Source organism: Aulonocara sp. 'chitande type north' Nkhata Bay, linkage group LG9 (assembly GCF_057382095.1).
Source record: "Aulonocara sp. 'chitande type north' Nkhata Bay isolate Kocher_YH1m ecotype deep benthic linkage group LG9, A_spYH_male_GT1.1, whole genome shotgun sequence".
Taxonomy (NCBI): Eukaryota; Metazoa; Chordata; class Actinopteri; order Cichliformes; family Cichlidae; genus Aulonocara; species Aulonocara sp. 'chitande type north' Nkhata Bay.
Window position 1 is genome coordinate 28,778,147 of NC_141352.1, and position 22,517 is coordinate 28,800,663.

Below are 22,517 nucleotides of genomic sequence, written 5' to 3' on the forward strand. Positions count from 1 at the left end.
TCTGTTGCTCTCTGTGAGAGGAGACCGTTAAAGGCGAGGCTCTCCAGAGTGTAGCAAAACAGGAAACCTCAGCTGTGTGTGTGTAAGTGTGCAAACGAATAGATTAGAAGTGCAAGTGAGCCACGAGTAAAGAAAGGTCACGTTTCGTGATTTGTTTTTCTCACCACTGATCACGCGCTCAACACTCTACACATACTTGCATCACACGCGCGCTCTCAAGCATCGGTATAGGGCTTTGAAGCTGACGTCACGCCGCAATGCATTGTGGGAGCGGATCTAGAAGGGTGGCAAGTGCCACCCTAAAATGATCCCTTGCCACCCCAGTTTTGCATATGAAAGTGTTGTTTATTAAAATAAGATAGCATTAACAGTTTGAGCGTAGTTACAGTCAGCTGTGAATATAAATGTTAAAACTGAATATATTGCATAGCGTCCCCCCCCCCCCCCCCCCCCCCCCTCCATCAGTAACAAATGGTTCAGCCCATAGCAGGACCGGCTTTTTTCTTTTTTTCAGTAGTTTCACATAAGTTTGTAATTTTTACTCCAGGATGCGGATGGATGATGTGCGTCCTGCGCCACCCATACGATCTGGGGCGTATCGGAGCCATTTTTGGACTGCTTGTGCAAAGACAAACTCGGACATAGAGTTTGCCCCTAACTGCTGCGTCAGGCCATCTAGGACAAAAATACACACACAAACAAAAAAAGTGAATTAGAGCACATGAATAAGCTCTTGTTAACTGTCTTCAGCGGGGAGAAAGTATGTAAACTCCTAGGCTGATAAACATGAAAGTTACCAGGCGTAAATCTGCAAACTGCCGCATTTGATTCCCAAAGAGCTATGAGCGGAAAAAGTGATAAGTCTTAGCATGGTGTGTCGTGTATCCTTTAAAACAAAATAAACATGGGGGTCCTCGGGCTGTACAAACTACAACCTGAGGACTAAACAAGCTGAAGACCAAAGACTCTATCTCCAGATTAACCGGACATGAAAGTCTTGTTATTAAGAAAGACAAAGTAATATAACAAAAACTGGACAGGAAATGTGAAACACACCCAGCAGATCAATTGATCCCTTTATTGTTCACTTTAGGCTCATAAAACTACAATAAACGGTAAAACTTACAGCGCTGTGCAGATGCATGTTTGGTATCTTTAAATGCCCTTTTTTGCTTTGTCTGGTCCTTGGTTTTTTTCCCTGCCCAGTTGAGTACCGAGGCTCGTTTGTAATGGCATAAGCCATTACACAGCGGACTCGCACCTCCAGTGTGGTCCCTCCAATCAAGGCAAAGCGTCTCACCTATAGACACATTTTAAGAGATGTAATTAGCGTGTCTCGTGTCTTAAATGTGTATGCAAGTGCTTGTGTGTATAATCAACATGCCGTCGTTATGTATTTAAATCACATCTGACAGCTATTACACTTTATAGTTACAAAGTGTACATAACCTTTATATACTTACCATTGCCTTATTTGCCTCTTGTGATCTAAGAGCTGCCTCTGCATTGTTTAGCTCCTCAATGTTGTGCAAGGGCAAATCCAGAGGCAGTACCCCAGCATCTACCGATTCATTGCAGCAGGGATGGCGGATGGCTCTGACCTCCTCACGGAGTTCATTAACTGCTCTGGTCCGGTCTGACAGCATAGTTAACATCTTTTGTGAGGTCGCATCTGTTTCAAAGAACAATTCTAGAAAGATTAATGGCTTAAGCAGTGAGAGGCGAAAAACTAATATATCCATAAATGATGGTGTAACATTCTGCATTCAAGTATAAGTTGTTCTAACTGCTAAAAGTGTTTGCTAGTTTTTGCCTGTCACATATATTTGATATTTGTATATGTAGCTGCCATCACCAGTGTGTGAATTGTGTGTGAATGGGTGGATGACTGAATGTGTAAAGCGCTTTGGGGTCCTTAGGGACTAGTTAAAGCGCTGTACAAATACAGGCCATTTACCATTTATACCATGTAAAATCTGAAATTCCAAGATTTTCAAACTTGCCTTGTAATAGTGGCCTCACAGAGTCTCTGGACTCTACAGAAAAAAATCACAACAAGATGACATTCAGGAGTATAAATTTGTGCTTTGAAGATAAGAGCACAATGACATTGTGATTCAGCTTTAAAACAATTTGAAAAGCATACCATCTATAGGGAAGTCCTCGACATCAGACTCTGCATGCTGGGGAGATCGCAAAGCTGTGTCATTTTGTGTGTCCTGCCAGAGTGGCGAAAGGTGCCGGAAGCTGGGCGGGGCATTATGATGCTCGCTGTCAGTGGGCTGGGGGGAAGACTGCGGAGTGGTGAGGGCTGTTTAGAAAAAGTTAATTTTTGTTAAGTGGATGGTAGTTACCAAATCAGATCTGAAAAAAAGAGGAAAAATAGGGCACAATGTCAATAAGGAGGGAAAACTAGATACAAAGACGGCTCATAGAAGCTGAACCGAGTCCTATGTGTGAAGGGACAGTAACTGCGTGTGCATATGTAAGCATTTAAACACTGAAGATAGTAAAATTAACAGTATTTTGTCTAAGTCTGCCATTGTAGGAATTCATGGCACCAAGACAAAAACGTGGCGCACAGTGTGACGTCAAAATAGGCGCACACCTTTGACGCTGCGTTTTCTCCGTTTTCCTCGTCCACACGTAAATGCTAAAACGGAGTTTTCGAAAATATCCACCCTAGCAGGCTTCTGTGGAGATCAGGGAAATTATTTTACTGCTATTGTTAAATAATCATCATCATTACCATTGCATTAATAATATAATTTACAGTATTGATATTGCATTCAGATGTTTAAACAGTGTGTGTGTCTTTCAGAAAGACTAAGTTGCAGGCTGACAGGAAGTTGCAGGCTTTGCAGAAATGAAACAAGTTATTCTGAGGAGCTGGTTAGACGAGGCTATTTGAATTACTAGGTTATTCAAATTGTCTGGTATACTTTTATATTCTTTTATTAAGCTTTTAGTAGAGGTTCTTGATTAGAACATTTATTCAATATAGTACATATAGTTTCAGTTAGGTTGTTACACATAGAGTTGGATGTCTCGAGACCACTTTTACGTGGTCTTGGTCTCGTCTTGGTCTCGGCGGACTTTTGTCTTGGTCTTGGTCTCGCTGTTTCGGTCTTGCGTTCTCAAATCGACATAGTGTTCGGAAGATTTGGAGTCAACCATCAGCGGAGTGGGGGGGGGGGTGGCTTACTGGGCTTAAGCCCGTGTCATTTTTTCAGAAGCATGGGGTCTTTTGGAGTGTAATTTTTTAGTTAGATGCCTGACTGACAACTGTATAAAACAAAAACAACACACGAAGCACAGAGCGCACCGTCGTAAATTCCCCCTAATTTTGGTATGATCCGAGCTCAGGCACTAGGCGACTGAGCACAGCACCCATGTGAGCGAGGGGGGAGAAGCTGCTGCCTGCGAGTTTGCTGCAGACAGAGGAGAGCTTAAGTTTGACCAGGTACCAAAGCAAATCATTCGTACTGAACTAATAATGTAAATATGACGGTGTATCACAAAAGATTGATATCAAACTGATCACTTGGTTGCGTTACTTGCTCTTCGAGTGAATCAACAAATGGATAAATAAAAAGCCGAACAGCAATGCTGATTTTTTAGAGAGTCTTAGCTTACATTTCATATTTTCAGTTGTTTCCCTCCACGGCTAAACAAACTCTCTAAATCGGTTTCAATTGTGTACTGATGAACACAACAATGGACATAAGGAGCTTCTTTCAAAGAAAAAACTCAGGTAGATGTTATTTTATATATTGTGCTTTGGATGTTGTTCAGTATATCTATGCAAAACAAGAGGAATTTCAATACACAGCAGTATATTCACAGTTGAAACCAGATATTTACATACACTTTATGGAGAAAACATAAAAACTTTTTTTACTGTTAAACATCAATTTAGAGTAAACTTTTGTTTTAGATAAATAAATGTTGAAATATCTTTTGAATTAGTTAAATGTCAGAATAAAAAGAGGGAGCTGTCTATTTTAATCACTTTCATGAAATTTAGGAGTACATATACACTAAGTTTATTGTTAATTAATAAGAAAACTCCAGACGATTCGATTCTGAGCTGAAGAAGCTTCTGATAGGTTAGTAGAGTCCATGTGAGTAAATTGGTGGCACAGCTGTGGATGCATATAAGGCAAAACACAGAGCCTGTTTCTGTGACATGGGAAAATCAAGAGATGTCAACCAAAACACCAGGAAAAGAATCGTGGAGCTCCATAAGTGTGGCTCAATTTTGAATACAATTTGGTGCCATTTGCAATTAAGAAATACAGATAGTTTCTCTCTTTACTCTTAAAGTTAACAAATATGTTTTTTATATTTATCAATCTAAAAAAGTAAACATTTAGTCTGATTTGATGTTACAATTAAAAAAGTGTTTGTGTTTTTATCTGAAGAGTACATAAATATGTGGTTTCAACTGTATATTTGATGATGTTGGTGTTTGGCTTGTCAGCACAAAGAGGGAGAGAGAGGAACAGAGAGGGAGAGAGAGGAACAGAGAGGGAGAGAGAGGAGCAGAGAGGGAGAGAGAGAATGACGACAGAACAGAGATGGAACAAGAGCAGGTGAGACACACATGTTAGTCAAATGGTTGTTTGCCAAAACTCATCAGAACATGTATCTAGTACCTAGTGTTTCTTTTTAGATACCATTTGTTACTTTTCAAATTCTATATTTATTAAGTTATGCAGGCTTGTTTGCACAACAAGGCTAAATAATTATATAAACTTTTCTCAATCTAAATATTGTACTTTGGTAGAATTAAAAAATAAGTGTAGTGCAGGTCTATGATGATTTTTAGTGCTACTATCATCTAGTTCTGATTCTGGTTCTGTCTTGGTTAAGTCCTCAGTAGTCCTGGGCCCTATTTCAGGAAGCCGGTTTAGTGCAAACTCTGAGTAAGTATACCCTGAGTTAACGAAAACTCTGGGTTATCGGTTTCACAAAGCGAGTTTAGATTAATCCTGAGTGAGTTACTATGACGACACACTCCGTGAAGCTAACCTGCCCCCTAGCAGGTTTACTTCAACTAACCCTGACGTTCTCCGCCTCTGTGTCGGAAACCTGACTGTAGGAAGTGTCAGACATGGCGTGCTCCTTCCTTGAAGAGCCAGTAGATGTTGAAGCCCAAATTCTCCGCAGAGCTCTCCGCTGGGAGAGAGTGATTAGAGCGCGTTTGGACATTTTATCATTTCCTGATGATTTTCTGTGTGAACGTCACCGTTTGTCAGCACAATCTATAATTCATTTGAATAACATCCTCAGGCCTAATATTGCTCATGTGACACATCGCGGACATTCTCTCAGTTCTGTACATATTATTTGTATTGCACTTCGGTTTTTTGCAAACGGGAGCTTTCTGTATAATATTGGTGACGCTGAGCACGTTTCCAAGGCTACCGTCTGTCGGGCAGTCAGGAATGTTACAGTTGCACTGAAACGTCTCCTGTACTTGTTTGTGGTGTTCCCATTATCACAAATGTGGAAGCCAACTGCTCAGCCTCTGTGAGTGGTGGTGGTGGAGGACCCCCACCTGTTTTTCGGGCCTCCGCTTTTTTTCTGTTGGCTATAATGGGTCACATTTGAGCATACAGAGTAATCAAATATGTACTTGTAATGTGCTCAGATAATTTCAATAAGTGCTTACAGAAAGAAAATTAATGTAGCCTCTAACTGCAATTGATTTACATCGGACAAACAGACCAAGCACTATGGCTCATAATACAATTACACCTTACCTGTTTGGACTATATTTTTATATTTCATTTTTACTTGCTGCCAGGCACGTTTGGGGCCTGTTGGGTTGCACCTGCGCTCACATCACATCACAAAATAAAATGTATGAGATAAAAAATAAAATATAATAAAATAACGTGTTAAATGGGTGGAAATCCCTAGATCAATGTTTAAATTAACACTCACGCATTGACTCTGTCGGCTATGTTTTGCCATGCATGCTCCCTTTGTTTTGCAGCTGAGGCTGTGTTACTTTTTTCCTGCAAAATTTGCATGTTATCGGCATATGCTGCCATCAGAATTTCGGCCTCAAGCGCTGTAAGGTACGTTGACCGCGCCTTCTTTCCCTCCGTCTCCATGGTGACTCGCTTAATCTGTGCTCCACTAATCAGGGCTTTATGTATCCTCGTGCGCGCGCTTAACTCGAGGTTAAAGCAACTCCGCGTTGATTGAACTAATTGTTATCAGCCTTTCTGAAACCGAATATTCCGAGTTGGACAGTTCGGGGTTACTCAACCCTGAGTATCATTTTTCACTCTGAGTTTTCTAAACCGGCTTCCTGAAATAGGGCCCTGATTTTGAACTGTTGTAGTCCTGTTTTAATTCCGGATCAGTTCTGGGTCTGGTTGAATTGGGGTTTAGTCCCTGTGTCTTGATACAGGCCCGACTTTGTTCTGCCTTGCTGCTTAATTAAAAAAAACTAGTTTAAGGTGTCCTGCATAGAATAGCATCTGGCTGCAGTTTAAAGACTTTTTTTGTCTCGGTCTCGGTCTTGGTCTTGGTCTCGTCTTGACTCGGTCTCGGTCTTGGTCTCGTCTCAACTTGTTCTTGGTCTTGTCTTGGTCTCGATACCCTCTGGTCTTGGTCTTGTCTTGGTCTCGATACCCCCCTGGTCTTGGTCTTGTCTTGGTCTCGGATTAGGCGGTCTTGACTACAAGTCTAGTTACACATAAGGATGAGCCTCTGTTCTGGTGAAAGGTCAGAAGTGCAACGGGTGAGATGAGAGAGCATTTAAGGGCGAGACACACATACAGTTAGTGAGCGTTAGTAGGCAAGAGGTGACATACACATATACGCACACACATTAGTTAGACTCATTTATAGGTGAGAAGTTGGTCATGTTTGTCTCTGGAAAGAGGAACAGTTTCTTGTTGTCTCTGCAAGAAAGAGGAACAGCGTCTGGCAGGATGTGGGGCTCGTGTTCCAGACGAGATAGAAGACAACGTTCTTTTAAACCGTGTTAAAAGTCATTGTGCTTTTGATTTGACGTATGTATATATTCTGTCTGTGACGTATGAAGGGGCGTCATTAATTCAAACCCTGATGCTATAAAAATCTGTGTATGCTTTGATTAAGTCGGAGAACCGTTCCTGTCTGCGAACAGGCACTGGTCTTCCCACGCGTGTATTCATTAAAATCAATTGTTTTGACCAAGATCTTCTGGACCATGGTTGTTTGTACTCTCCTTCATCAATATTTGAACCTTAACACTTCTTTAAAAATCTCAGTTTTCAGTTAACGAAAACGCAGTTTACGTGTGGACAAAAGGTGCAAACACAAGTTAGGTGAGCGTGCAACGTAAAGTTTGAATTGAGTGCGAATTGAAGCGGGTGCTCTCCAATCATTAAAAGTAACAAAGTCATTGAACACATTTATACAGTTACCTTTACGTTTATCAATTATATATCACAGATTTAATTTTTTTGTAGTACTATGCTAAAAAGCAACTACAGAGCGAAAGTCTGGGTCAAGCGCCGAGGCGATGGCAAGAACAAAGGAATCCTCGACGCGTTAAAGCTAGCTTTGTAAGGGATTATAACAGCAAAGTATGAAACGAAAATGTTTTCTTTGTTGATAGACTTTGTTTGCAGTGCAATTTATTTGTTGCCAGATTGTAAGATGAAAGTAGACACAGTTTCAGGCTCCCACATTTTGTCCGAAACTGTACATTAACGAGTTTTTTTTCTTTCTTTTTTTTCTTTCTTTTTTTTGCTGTTATTCAAATGCAACCGTGGAAATAACGAATAGAAAAAAATTCATTCATTCTTACCTTATACTAATCGTGGTGCAGGCCAGTGCAGTGCATGAACTGATGCCTTCTCCGGTCAATTCCGCTGAGAGTAAATCTAATGTCCTCCTCTACTGTACAAGACAATGGTTACCTGGAGGGATGTACCAATGTGATAGGGGTGCTGCAGAATAGTCCAAGTGATCGCTGCTTTAATTTCCCGGTCAACTATACATAAATTGCATGTCGACACGATTTTTTAAAGCTGGTGCACTAGACCAAAAGTCATTGATAACAAAAGAACAATAAATCTACTTTCTCCGGTACTTTATACGCGCTCAGTTGCAATGCAATTTAACGCTCAACTACAGATCGATGGCTTTTTGATGGTGGCCAGCGCCGAATGATGGTCAACTATAAATAGATGTTTTCTCGACGTTGTTGTTGTCACCTGGTCGACTACAAATAGATCAAATATCAATGACAAAAAAACAACGGTAAATCAACTTCATTACAAGGGCAAACCTGGTAGGGTCCGTCAGACCGGTGACAGCCATCCAGGGAACCTGTTTCAGTTGCCGAAGATTCCGCGAATTCGCTCCACCGCAGCGAAGATGAGGTAAGAGAAGGCGGTAATGCTGAATCTCTTCAGCCAAGCCGACAACAGGTACCAGCCAGGTGCCAATAGGTTCCAGGAAGCGACAGGAGACAAAACGCCAGTGCAAAGGTCTGAATTCAGTCAGAGTGCATTCGGAAACTAATCTGTTACTGCCAGAGGAAAGAGCCAAATATGATTTCAGTTTCACGAGTAGCCCGCTACGTTTTCCCCGACGTTTAAAGCGCTTCCTCTTATGAGATGTGGTAGGGGTGTAATCCAGGTGATGCGGTACTCCAGATAGTAGCAGAGGTAGAAAAAAGTCCTGTCCATCAGCGTTAGTCCTTCCCAAATTCTCTGTGGCAAATCGAATATTTAACAGAGCTTCACGATCGTAGGTCAATAGAGAGTCAGCGTTGTTCAATAAAAGTGACGAAAACAATAGAAACACGCAGAGCAAAAGTGGATCCGACAACCGTGGACGGCGAGCCATGCACACCGGCACCATCTTACACGGAAGAATATATATATTTCGAGATGATGGCAGCAGCAGCAGCCGTTCTCAGCATGAGTAGCTTAATGTTGTTCGTGTGTAATTCACGTTGAGTAGGCTAACCACGTTATTACATTAATGCATGTAAGGTGAACTAGCAAACATCATCATAGCTACATGCGGCTGTCTTCTTGTTTGATGGCAGATACTCCCTTCACCCTGGCCAAAAAGGCTAAAATGACCAAAGAAAAAGTGGAAAACAGTTAAACATGAGAGGTTTTTGGACAAAGTTTGTGTGTTTGTTTGTTTTTTTTGTTTTTGTTTTTTTGTTTTTTTTCCTTCATTGTTTAAGCACTGCTTCCAGCCAAGTGTGATACCATATATGCCTCATAGCTGTAGAAAAGGCTAAAATTGTTATCTTTTTACAAAAAACAGCTGAACATGAGAGGTTTTTGGACCAATTTTGTGTTCTCCATTCTTTAAGCACCGGTTTGAGCACCGTTTAAGCATCGGCACGGTTTCAAAAGTACCGGTTTGGCACCGGTATCGGATAAAACCTAAACGATACCCATCCCTAGTGTTGAGCGCTCAGTGCATCTGCGTTCGACTACTACGCCTAGGCTGCACTGTCGAGTGCAGATCCACTGAGCGTAGCGCAAGCTAGCAAGACAGAAGCTAAGCTCGTTGCAACATGGCAACTGCCTCAATGCTACCCGAAATTGAAGCTCCCCCACCCTCATTCAGATCTGGTGTTTGGAACTGTCTTGATTTTCATGTGAAGCATGACCCTGATGGTAAGCGCGTCATGGACAAAAGTAAAACAGTATGTCGGCTGTGCCACGGAATGCTCAATTGGTGGGAACTAGTGTGTTAGCGCAGTTAGCTTGTTAATGTGTTGACGCCGTCCAGCCCCACGCACGGGGCGATCCATGGTAACTCGTTAAGGGAGATTTGTGGCGTTAACGTCATTTTAACGAGATTAACGCTGACAGCACTAGTGGGAACACAATGAATATGACTACACATTTATGCCGACATCATCCTAGTGCAAAGACAAGTGGAAGCAGACAAAAACAACAAGCACGCATGCCACAAACTTTACAGAGTGATTTAGACAGCTGTTAGCACATGATTCTCCTTATAGGGACCTGATATGTTTAATATGCTGCTGAGAATATAGCCAGAAGAAGAGTATAGTATAGCTTTTATTTTGGAAAGAGCCATTTCTCTGTAATAAACTCTCTTTCCAAAGATGAGTGATTCCTCAATCAGATTTATTTATTTATTTTTTGTTGTTTCAGCAACATTAAATTTAAAAACTGTACTTTTGAGTTAAAATATATATTTATAATTTTAATAAATGACAAATTAAAAAGGCATGAAAATTTTTGTCTCTAAAAAAATATTGAACCGTGACACCAAAGTATCGAACCGACTGAACTGTGAATTTTGTGTATCGTTGCACTCCTAGTGTGAGGTAAAAGTGCTACAATGAAAAACATTTCAAGAAAATGTAAAATAAATGTATTCCAGGATAAAACACAGCTGTCTTTGTCTTGTGCAAATCGTTGTGTCGGCTCACTGGGCATTTGATTCCAATAACAGGCCTCAGTCTCTCCTGCTACTGGTCTGCATACTGCTAAATTTGGTATCGGTGCTCAAACCTTTTGTGTCTGTTTGCACACCTCGGGAAGCAAAAATTTGTTTTTTTGTCAGATGAACATATGAGACACTTTGACTCTTCAGTGCAGTGTGGAGCCTAACAAAGATCTGTTTTGTGTCCCAGCTGATCAGCAGGAGGAGAAGAGTCTGACGGAGCAGCAGAGGAACATTTTCAGCTACTTGGACTCAGCTCAGCCACTACAGAGGAAACAATGAGCTCAACACAGAAGGTGACAGACAGAGCAGGGCGATATGACCAAAAATATTTATCACGATATACATTTGAAAATTTGCGATAACAATACAACTGACGATATAATTGACACTAGACAAAATACTTTACAACTGCACAACTTTATTAGTGCAAAAAAACCCATCAATGTATTTTTACTTAAACAAGCAGCTGTTTTTTATGTGTATTAAAGTTATATAAAAATGTAACAGTGCAAATACAAATGCCTTGGAGCAAATGTCAGCCAATTTCCTCTGGAAAATCCTTTTGGTTAAACTCTCAGCAAGCAATTTGCATTTGCACTGTTAAATTTTTATATAACTTTAATGCACATAAAAAAACAGCTGCTTGTTTAAGTGAAAATACATTGATGGGATTTTTTGCACTAATAAAGTTGTGGAGTTGTAAAGTATTTTGTCTCGCCTCAATTATATCGTCAGTTATATCGTTATCACAAATTTTCAAATGTATATCGTGATAAATATTTTTGGTCATATCGCCCTACTCTACTTTCATGTGTTACTGTTTAGGCTTAAATAGGTTTGATGTTTGGTGCCTTTTTCTTAATGTAAAAAAACCCTCAGGTTACAATCAGACATTTTTCTTCACTGAACCAAGCTGGTCATTTTACCAGCTCAGCTCTAATTCATATGACAGATAATTTATGGTATAAACATCTAGATGATGGGAAAGTGGTATTCTTGGACTTTAGTGCTGCATTTGATTTGATAAATGATGATCTTTTGATTGATAAACTAAAATGTTATGGATTTTCACCAGCTGCTTTGTGCTGGATGAAAAGTTATTTGGACAGAAGATAGCAGAAGGTTTATTGTAATGGTTATTTCTCAGTTATGAACTGCGGTTTACCCCAAGGCAGCTGCCTCGCTCCACTTCTCTATTCAGTTTTCACTGACGATCTGCAATATGTCTTGGCTTAATCTTGGGTATGCCAAAGGTTCCACCTTGTTTTATTCAGCCAGTGACAATTCTGAACTGATCAGCGTGTCACAACAAAATTTGCTGAATGTGTTTGACTGGATAAGTAAAAACAACATGATTTTAAATGTATTTAAATCCAAATCTATGTTAATTACAGTGGGGCAAAAAAGTATTTAGTCAGCCACCGATTGTGCAAGTTCCCCCACCTAAAATGATGACAGAGGTCAGTAATTTGCACCAGAGGTACACTTCAACTGTGAGAGACAGAATGTGAAAAAAAAAGAATTTATTCGTAAATCAGGGTGGAAAATAAGTATTTGGTCACCTCAAACATGGAAAATCTCTGGCTCTCACAGACCTGTAACGTCTTCTGTAAGACGCTTTTCTGTCCACCACTCGTTACCTGTATGAATGGCACCTGTTTGAACTCATCATCTGTATAAAAGACACCTGTCCACAGCCTCAAACAGTCAGACTCCAAACTCCGCCATGGCCAAGACCAAAGAGCTTTCGAAGGACACCAGGAAAAGTATTGTAGACCTGCACCAGACTGGGAAGAGTGAATCTACAATAGGCAAGCAGCTTGGTGTGAAAAAATCAACTGTGGGAGCAATCATCAGAAAATGGAAGACATCAATCAATCAATCAATCAATCTTTATTTATAAAGCACTTTTCATACAAAAAAAATGTAGCACAAAGTGCTTTACATAGTTAAAAGCAGCCCACCCCACCCTCCAACTCACTCCCAACACTCTCAATACACATATATCCCCCCCCCCCCCCCCCCCCCCCCCCCCACACACACACACACGCACACACTTAAAGAGTAAAAATTGGGCTGGGCTCGCATGAGCCAAGTGAGGAAACACTATAACAGGGAGCCGTCTGCACCGGGAGCCGGTCACAGACCGCAGCCTCCAGGCTGGGCACACAGCAGGAGGGAGGCCAAGGAGCCCCCCAGCCAGGCTGAGAGGACCCCCAGAGACCCAGCAGCCACGGTCAATCACAGCCCCGGTGCAGAGAGCGCCCTCCGAGGAAACACTGGAGATATGACACAATACGATATATTCAGGGTAAAATGATAAAATAAATAAGAACAGGATACAATATAAATATCAATATAAATAGAGTAAGAAGATTAAAAAATGAATAAGAATAAAATCAAAAAATATTAGGTAAATCCTAAATTAATAATAGAATAACAGGATAGAATAAATAAGCATAAAATAAATAAACGCTAAGTAAAAGCTAAATTAAAAAGGTGGGTCTTGAGCCTGTTCTTAAAAACATGTACGTTCTCTGCGGCCCTGAGCTCCTCCGGCAGGCTGTTCCACAGACGAGGACCATACCACTGAAAAGCTGCCTCTCCGTGAGTATGTGTCCTGACTTTAGGGACAATCAAAAGGCCAGTACCAGAGGACCTCAGGGTCCGCGAGGGTTCGTATGGTAAAAGCAGATCTGAGAGATAAGAAGGCCCAAGACCATTAAGACATTTAAAAACCAATAAAAGAACTTTAAAATCGATCCTGAAACACACGGGGAGCCAGTGCAGCGATTCTAAAACCGGTGTAATGTGGGCCCGCCCTCTGGTCTTCGTCAGCACACGAGCTGCCGAGTTTTGCAAAAGTTGTAAAGTTGAAATATTCTTCTTAGGAAGACCAGAGAGCAGGGCATTACAGTAATCAATGCGACTGGTAATGAAAGCATGCATCAGCATCTCCGTGTTGGCCCGAGAGAGAATAGGGCGGACTCTGGCTATATTTTTTAGATGATAAAATCCAATTTTGGTTACATGTTTAACATGTGGGATAAAACCAAGCTCAGAGTCAAAAATAACACCCAGGTTTTTCACTTGTAGCGAAGGACATAGTGAAAATGCCTCTAATTTAGACAAGAGTTTCTCTCTCTGAGCCTCAGGACCGACGATTAAAACTTCAGTCTTGTCCTGGTTAAGCTGTAAAAAGTTTTCTGCCATCCAAGATCTTATATCCAAGATACAGTTAAAAAGGGCATCCATTGGTCTGGTGTCATCAGGAGACACGGAGATGTACAGCTGCGTGTCATCAGCGTAACTGTGGAAGTTCACTCCATGCCTCCTGATGACACTGCCGAGAGGGAGCATATACAAATTAAAAAGTACAGGGCCTAGAACCGACCCTTGAGGCACACCACATGTCATTTTATGGATCTTAGAGGAGCATGTATCCATACTCACCATAAAAGATCTGTCAGAGAGATAGGAAGTGAACCAGTTGTGTACAGCACCAGAGAGGCCCACCATGTGTTTCAATCTGTTTAAAAGAATAGCGTGGACATACAAGACCACTGATAACCTCCCACGATCTGGGGCTCCACGCAAGATCTCATCCCGTGGGGTCAAAATGATCATGAGAACGGTGAGCAAAGATCCCAGAACCACACGGGGGGACCTGGTGAATGACCTGCAGAGAGCTGGGACCAAAGTAACAAAGGTCACCATCAGTAACACACTACAACGGCAGGGAATCAAATCCCGCAGTGCCAGACGTGCTCCGCTGCTGAAGCCAGTGCATGTCCAGGCCCGTCTGAAGTTTGCCAGAGAGCACATGGATGATACAGCAGAGGATTGGGAGAATGTCATGTGGTCAGATGAAACCAAAGTAGAACTTTTTGGTATAAACTCAACTCGTCATGTTTGGAGGACGAAGAATACTGAGTTGCATCCCAAGAACACCATACCTACTGTGAAGCATGGGGGTGGAAACATCATGCTATGGGGCTGTTTTTCCGCCAAGGGGACAGGACGACTGATCCGTGTTAAGGACAGAATGAATGGGGCCATGTATCGTGAGATTTTGAGCCAAAACCTCCTTCCATCAGTGAGAACTTTGAAGATGAAACGAGGCTGGGTCTTCCAACATGACAATGATCCAAAACACACCGCCCGGGCAACAAAGGAGTGGCTCCGTAAGAAGCATTTGAAAGTCCTGGAGTGGCCTAGCCAGTCTCCAGACCTCAACCCCATAGAAAATCTGTGGCGGGAGTTGAAAGTCCGTGTTGCTCGGCGACAGCCCCAAAACATCACTGCTCTCGAGAAGATCTGCATGGAGGAATGGGCCAAAATACCAGCTACTGTGTGTGCAAACCTGGTAAAGACCTATAGTAAACGTTTGACCTCTGTTATTGCCAACAAAGGTTATGTTACAAAGTATTGAGTTGTATTTTTGTTATTGACCAAATACTTATTTTCCACCCTGATTTATGAATAAATTCTTTACAAATCCTACCATGTGGATTCATGGATTTTTTTTTTTTCCACATTCTGTCTCTCACAGTTGACGTGTACCTCTGGTGCAAATTACTGACCTCTGTCATCATTTTAAGTGGGGGAACTTGCACAATCGGTGGCTGACTAAATACTTTTTTGCCCCACTGTAGAAGCAGATTAGTCAACAGCCCACAACTGAGTCTTTCCATAGCCAGTGTTAGAAATCGTCACCCAGATGAAACTACTCGGCATTACCATAAATCACCACCTTTCATGGTCTCAGCACATCAATTGTTTTTAAGAAAATGGGACAAGGCATAGCTATGGCTATGAAATGCTCTTTCTGTATCACTTCTTCAATTATGAAAGATGTCATTAATGCACTAGTAATGTCTCATCTGGAGTATTGTTCAATCATTTGGTCAGCAGCTAATAAGACAGATCTTAACAGACTTCAGTTAGTCCAGAATAAAGCGTCCAGATTAGTGTTAAGATGTTCATACTATACTAATATTGATAAAATGCATAATCAACTTTCTTGGCTTCCTGTACAGACTAAAATATTCTATGGCTTACTTGTATTTATAAAGAAAGCAATTCTGTTAAACACACCACATTTATTTCTGCTCAGCTGCAGTATCCAGATGAAATACATAATCATATTACACAGTTTTCAACAAACTGCAATTTAGTAAATGCTCGAGTTAAAAGTAACTTTTTGTAAAACTGTTACATTTAGAGCAACGTTTAAGTGGAATAAATTGCCTTATAAAATTAGAGAATTATTCAAACTATTCAAAACTTCAATGAACACTTAACTATGGAAGCCCATTTCCGCCACTAAAAAAAAAAAAAAGGATCCATAACTCGAAATTTCGAGTTAGCGCTGCCAATCAGTAATCTATGTGAATGACGTCATTTCCTCGTTACCCGGAAGCTGAAGCCCTCAGCTACAAATGCTACAACTAAGCTAACGGTAGTACATCCAGTCGTGAATGCACAGATTGCTGAGTGTTTTCAGCCTGGCTTCACAAATGATGAAATCCCTGTGTTATTAGCTGAATCACATGGTGTTACTATCAGCAAACGTACTCGCGAAAGCGCCAATTTGTTGGGATCCGTTTTTGAGTGCACGTTCCTCTGCCATGTGCTTCCGGGTAACAAGAAAGCGACCTCATTCACCTATATTTTTGATTGGCAGAGCTAACTCGAAGTTTCGAGTTACTTTTCTCAAAATTTCGAGTTATATTTCTCAAAATTTCATCTTATGGATACTAGCTGTTTTGTTTTTATTTAGTGGCGGAAACGGGCTCCCATACTTAAAAGCCGATTCACAGAGCTTTTAGTTGTTGTAAATATTGTAAGAGATGATTTGTTTTTGAAATTTGTGTAATGTGCCTGAATGTTATTGATATTATTATTATATTGTTATTATTGATTGCTTATATTTTAACAATTGTGAAACCTCACTGTGGATGTAAGAGCCAAATTATGCGGATATCTTGAATCCACTTTATTGTATAATATTTTATGTGATTGTATTTGACGGAAGATGAGCAACATCTGTTGTGGAAGCTAATGGGGTTCTTTTTAAATAAACAAAAATACGATTTAATATCACTGAATAATTATGTATAAATCTATAAAAATTAAAGAAATATGTAATAGGAAACTACACTATAATATAAATTATAAAATAATATAAAAGTGTGTGTGCATGTGCGCGTGCAATCAGGAGGGATGGGCATGATTTTAGTGTTTGAACAGTCATGAATTATTTTTAACAGCAGGTTGGATGTAATGTGTTAGAACTACCAGCAGGTGGGGATAAGAGACCTTTAAGGTGTTTGGTGCCACACTCCACCTTCAGGTTTAAAACTAGTGTTAATGGAGGGAGTTTGAAGGTTGAGTTTGTTCCACGACTGCATTTCACTCACTGCCTCTGTTTGTATCTCTGTCACTGCAGGACCAACATGGAGCGAGAAGTCAGCGCTCTCAGGAGGCCGACAAACCTCACAGAAGAAAGGGAGAGAAAAAACACACCTGTGACGAGTGTGGGAAGGGTTTTACTTTGAAGGCTAATCTAAAACAGCATCAGCTCATCCACACTGGAGAGAGACCGTTCAGCTGTGACTTGTGTGGAAAGTCTTTTTCCTGGAAGGAATCCCTAAAACAACACCATCTCATCCACAGTGGAGTTAAAGCGTACAGCTGTGATCAGTGTGGCAGAGCTTTTACTCAAAGTGGCCACTTACAGAGGCATCTAGTTACCCACTCTGGAATTAAGGCATACAGCTGTGACATCTGTGGAAAAACTTTCAGCCATAGAGGGAACCGAAATATACACCTACGCATTCACACCAGACATGATGTGTACTGCTGTGAACAGTGTGGCAAAGAGTTTACAACAGGCTCACAGTTACAACAACACATGTTTATCCACACTGAGGAGAGACGTTATAAATGTGACCTGTGTGAGAAGACTTTTAAAGCTCCACATTACCTGAGACTACACCAACAGATCCACACCAGAAAGAGACTCTACAAGTGCAGTTACTGTGAGGTATGTATTTATATTGTTATCTTGTCATTTTAGCCTGACTGTTTGGAACAACTCTGCTCATTAAACTGTGTTAGCATGTTAGCAATTCTACTGCATGGAAAAGCAGCTCTGAGTGATTATTCAGATTTTCATGTCAGTTATGATTTTAGTATTACTGTAGTATTATGGTGGTAGTATTGTAGTTATTGCAGCCCAGTAAACTGAGTGTGTTAACTGAAACAGTCAAATGTAATTGGACGTCTGCAGAGATGCTCTTTATTTCAGGCGACGTTCAGGATAAAAGTGTTGAAGGACTGACTTACACTGTCTTTGTGTCTTTGTTTAGAAGCAGAGTGACACAGATGGATCCAGTTCTCAACCCTGTCATCACTGTGGTGGTGGGAAAGATTTTCGTTGTGACCTTTGTGGAAAAACTTTCAGTCAGCAAGCCACCCTAAAAAGACATCAACGTAGACACACTGGAGACAAACTGAAATACTGCAAAGAATGTGGGAGTAGCTTCCCCACATCAACTGAGTTAAAACAACATGAACTGATTCACAGTGGGGTTAAAAAGCACCTCTGTGATCAGTGTGGGTCATCCTTCACCACTGCATGTGAGCTTAAATCACACAAACGAGTCCACACAGGAGAGAAACCATACAAGTGCAGACACTGTGACAAAAGCTTCTCACAGTCAAATGGTCGTAACAATCATGAACGTACACACATGGAAGGAAACTACAGCTGTGACCAGTGTGACAAGAGCTTCAGGAATCTCAGTTCATACTCCAAACACAAACGATCCCACGTTACTAATAAACTGTTTCACTGTTACCAATGTGCCCAAACATTCACCTCATTGTCTGCTCTGTGCAAACATCAGCGTGATCACTCAGGGCTGAAATCACTCCCATCACTGGATCACAGTGAATCTGAAGAGACAGAAAGATCCTCTGGTTTCAGTGTCAGACTCAAAAAGCTTGAGATCAGGCTCCACAGAGTTCAGATAGAATCATTTGAACTTGTGTTGAACTGAACTGGTTGCTGGGCTGAACTTCTACATAATACAGATTTACATGAGATCTTATTTTCTGTCGTTTTACTGAGTCAGTTTTGTCCTTTTTTCTCTGTCCAGGGGCCCGTTCTTCGTACGTCGCTCACTACATCCAAGATCAAATGACACATCCAAGACCAAACCATCGCGCTAACCGTGAGCTCGCTAATCCGGTTCCCCGAACACACCTGCCGTTGACGATTAGTACAGCTGGACGCAGTAATGTGACATCACTGGGTGTCGTAAAAGGGGCTACGCATCGATAGTAGAAACATTGATCGGCAACCCGCTGATTGGTCAGCGAAAATGTCGAAGGAGCGCGCTCAGTATTGTTCGGCAGCAGAGCAAGAACTCTTGATTGAGGGATTTCAGGAGTTTCAGAGTTTAATTAAAACGCAAGGGAACACTGCAAAGGCTGCAAAAGCAAGGAGAGAGGGCTGGCAGAAAGTTGCTGACAAATTAAACTCGTAGGTGATTTAATAATAATAATAATAATAGATTGGATTTATATAGCGCTTTCCAAGGCACCCAAAGCGCTTTACAATGCCACTATTCAGTCACTCTCACATTCACACACTGGTGGAAGCAGCTACGGTTGTAGCCACAGCTGCCCTGGGGCAGACTGACAGAAGCCAGGCTGCCATATCGCGCCATCGGCCCCTCCGGCCAACACCAGTAGGCGGTAGGGTAGATCTATCATATGACACGATATTATCCAATATTATATGGCATTATATTGTATTATAATATGTTATATTATATCCCCTTACACATTAGAGCCAGAACAGGACCCACTAGAACATGGGAACAAATAAAAGTGAAATACAGGAGTATTCTACAGAATGGTAATATTTATCTCTTATATTGCTTTTCGTCTCTTGGAAAGAGACCCTGTAATAGTCTGTTAGTTTGTTCATAACAGCAACCAAGAAAAGGGCAGAGCAAAAAAAGACAGGTGGTGGTCCTGCACCCCCTTGTCAACAAGTTGGTTAGGTAAATAATACCCTCACGGGAATATCGATATCTCTCAATGAGCACACTGTCACGCTGAGCTGAAGGATCCTGTCTGTCCCGCAATATACGCTGAATTCTGAGGACTCTCCTTATCAATCTTGCACCTTCCTCAATGGGTTGGTTGCGTATACGGACAGGACATGGCTGCGACAGGCTTCCCAAATCCACCTTCGCTTTTATAGCCGTGGTCTCTCATCTTGATTACACGGAGTGATTTACAATTACTACTCTGAAATATGAATTACATCTGTAATAATCACATACACGTAATAGAATGTTAATAGTACATTTCCCTTTTTTAGGAAATGACCTGTATGTATCTGTGTGAAATCAATAAAAGGATCAAGTGCTGCATTATCTTTAGTTACATTGATGTTATTTATTTATGGTGAAACAGTGGTGGAATATCGCTGTTGCTTTCGTATAAATGAAGCGGACATACCTGCATGGCCGCGATCTAATCCTGTTTACATAAAGTAAACCTGCTCCCGAGCAGGTTTATGCTTACGGCCCTGCTGCTATGACAGCAAGTCCCGGATGAGCTTCGGGGAACCGAACGATCCAAGATCACGTGAAATCGTCAACAATCAAATCCAGCTAACTTACTTAGCGAGGTACGAAGAACGGACCCCTGGTTTTGCTCGTCTGTAAATAATTGAAACTCAGTCAAATAGTTCATTGTTCTCCAGCAAAACGTTTTGGAAACTCATGTTTAACCTTTCAAACTCTGACATGTTTTAGCACACAAGGCTTCATCGGGGAGTTCACTCATGATTGGACCATGAGAATAAAGGTTTTTAGTTCTCTCAAAGAGAGTCTTGGAGGTGTTCGATGTTTCTGTTTTTTCTACATATAGGAAGAAACTATTTTTCTAGCTTTGTGTAGTGTGGAAGTTTTTAATGTTTCTTTCATCTGTGATGTTCTTGAATGTGTTCACATGAAGATGGTACAAATAAACTGTCCTTTTAGCTTTAGCTCCTAATTTATTCATTATTTATGGATGTAGCACAGCAGCAGTGTCTTGATTAACACATGGAGGGCTCGGGATCTGATGGTGTCATCTCTCTAATTTGCCCACTGCGTAAATCTCACTCTTTGCCAAGAAATTGAAATAAATCTTGTTTCCCTGCTGGATAGTGATCCACTGTAACTCTGCTCCTCCTTCCTGTTTAGGATTTCTGTGGCTGAAGTAAAATTCCCTCCATCCATCACTTATCCCAGCTAACCCAAAGTAAAATAAAGTTTTGCTCATCTTAAAAAAGCATTACAATAATGGGCATTACCAATGCAAACTGAATAATACAGAAGATGAAAGAAGAGACTTGGATCAGTTAATAAAGCTCATGATCTTGATTCATTGTGGCTGCTACACAGATACTTCTGGGTCACTTCTCTCAGTTAGGAACCTTCCTCACCAGTGGCGTCGTTAGGCCTATTTTAGGGGTGCTGAAGCCTCCCTAAAATATTCTTAAGCCCCCCTAAATAATTTGGCGGGGTTTTTTTGTTTTTTTTTTAAACTTATTCGATTTTTGTTTTTTTACAGAACTTGCAGACAAATTCAATATAAAGATGCAGGAATATGAGTCTAAAGAAATAATAATATAAACCTGTCGCTATTCACACAAATATGATCATAACTCGGTTGGTCCCTTTCGCTTTACATTGTTAAGGTAGCGTCAGTGCTTCAACCTCCTTGATTCAGACATGTTTCCCTCTCTGAAGGCAACCATCCAAGTTGCCCTAACAGTGCCTGTCAGCAGCTGCTCGTGCGAACGGTCCTTTAGTGCACTGCGTCGGCTGCACTCCTGGCTGCGTCAAACAATGGGTCAGAAAAGACTTCACAGTCTTGCAGTCATGTCTATTGAAAAAGACACGATTCAGCATCTGAGTCACAACAGAGTGATTGACCGATTTGCAACTCTTAAAAACAGACGTCATTCTTTGATGCTTCCACCCACCAAGTAACTGGTGATTGCAGCCAGAAAAATGTACTTTTTTATTTTCAGTTTTTTTTCTTGTTATTGATGCGGCAAACACATTTCCTCTGTTTTTTTGTTGTACTGTATTATAAAGCAGACTGAAATAAAACAATAGATCTATTGGTGGCCTAGGATGTTTAATCTGTCCAAAAAAGTAGGAAAACAATTTCTCAGTCTTTGTTTTCTGTTTGTGAAATTTTGTGCTCATTCACTACGTTCGTTCATGTCGTGTACATCTCTTGGGGGTTAAGCCCCCCCTGTCCTTAAAACCTAGTGACGCCCCTGTTCCTCACCAAAACTGACTGTTGGACCACACCCCTGGTTTCATGAGAAGTTGTTTCAGCCATGATTTCTCTTCCTGTATTTCAGAGTAAAGACTGAAGTGACAAATGGAAACATGTTTAAAAAACGCAATGTGAGAGAGACGTTGAGGTCCTTAGAAGTTACCCTGGGTTTTTCTGTCACCCTGCTAGATGTTACACACCTTGTCATTGGACTGATTTCTACTGCTGGACTACTCCTGGGGAGAGTAACAATACTCTTACTAATTAGCTCCCTTTCACACCTTTGGGGATATTTATTTTTGTGCTTGCAGCGCTGTGAGCCAGAACAGCGAGAGAAAAATCTGCAACAGCGACGAGCCGAATGCTTAAGTGAATCCCAGCAGCTGCACATGTGCTACGCTGATTTAGAGGATATCTTTGCTCTTCATAATTCATAACTTCATAATTACACAGGGTGTAATTATGAAGTTATTGAGCTGCACATACTTTACGACCTGCTTAAGTTCGAGGTCACAGCGTCTGTAGAGCAGCTGGAACATAATGAAGTCTACAAGGTTAAAGATTTATCTTCACTTGTTGTTCTCTCTGCTGCTTGGTTTGATGGATCTGAGAGCTTTTGTTTTTATTACTGTTATTATAATTATCATTAATATTTTACTCTTTAAAAGCTTTAAAATAGTGTTTGTGTTTTGAAA

The 22,517-nt window shown here is 41.0% G+C and overlaps 1 protein-coding gene and 1 long non-coding RNA gene across 2 annotated transcripts; one reads left to right on the forward strand and one right to left on the reverse strand.

Moving 5' to 3' along the window:
- Positions 1 to 497: 497 nt before the first annotated feature.
- On the reverse strand, positions 498 to 2,345 carry LOC147322302 (uncharacterized). The gene is made up of 5 exons (XR_015131089.1): positions 2,147 to 2,345; positions 2,004 to 2,036; positions 1,464 to 1,672; positions 1,127 to 1,300; positions 498 to 675 (listed from the first exon to the last, which is right to left on the reverse strand). It is a non-coding gene; the product is annotated as an uncharacterized LOC147322302 (long non-coding RNA).
- An 8,307-nt stretch (positions 2,346 to 10,652) lies between these two features.
- Positions 10,653 to 21,912, forward strand: LOC147322303 (uncharacterized). The gene is made up of 3 exons (XM_086306908.1): positions 10,653 to 10,754; positions 16,913 to 17,509; positions 17,835 to 21,912. The coding sequence occupies exons 1-3, from the start codon at positions 10,737 to 10,739 to the stop codon at positions 18,525 to 18,527; spliced, it is 1,308 nt and encodes a 435-aa protein (XP_086163034.1). The 5' UTR covers positions 10,653 to 10,736; the 3' UTR covers positions 18,528 to 21,912.
- Positions 21,913 to 22,517: the final 605 nt, after the last annotated feature.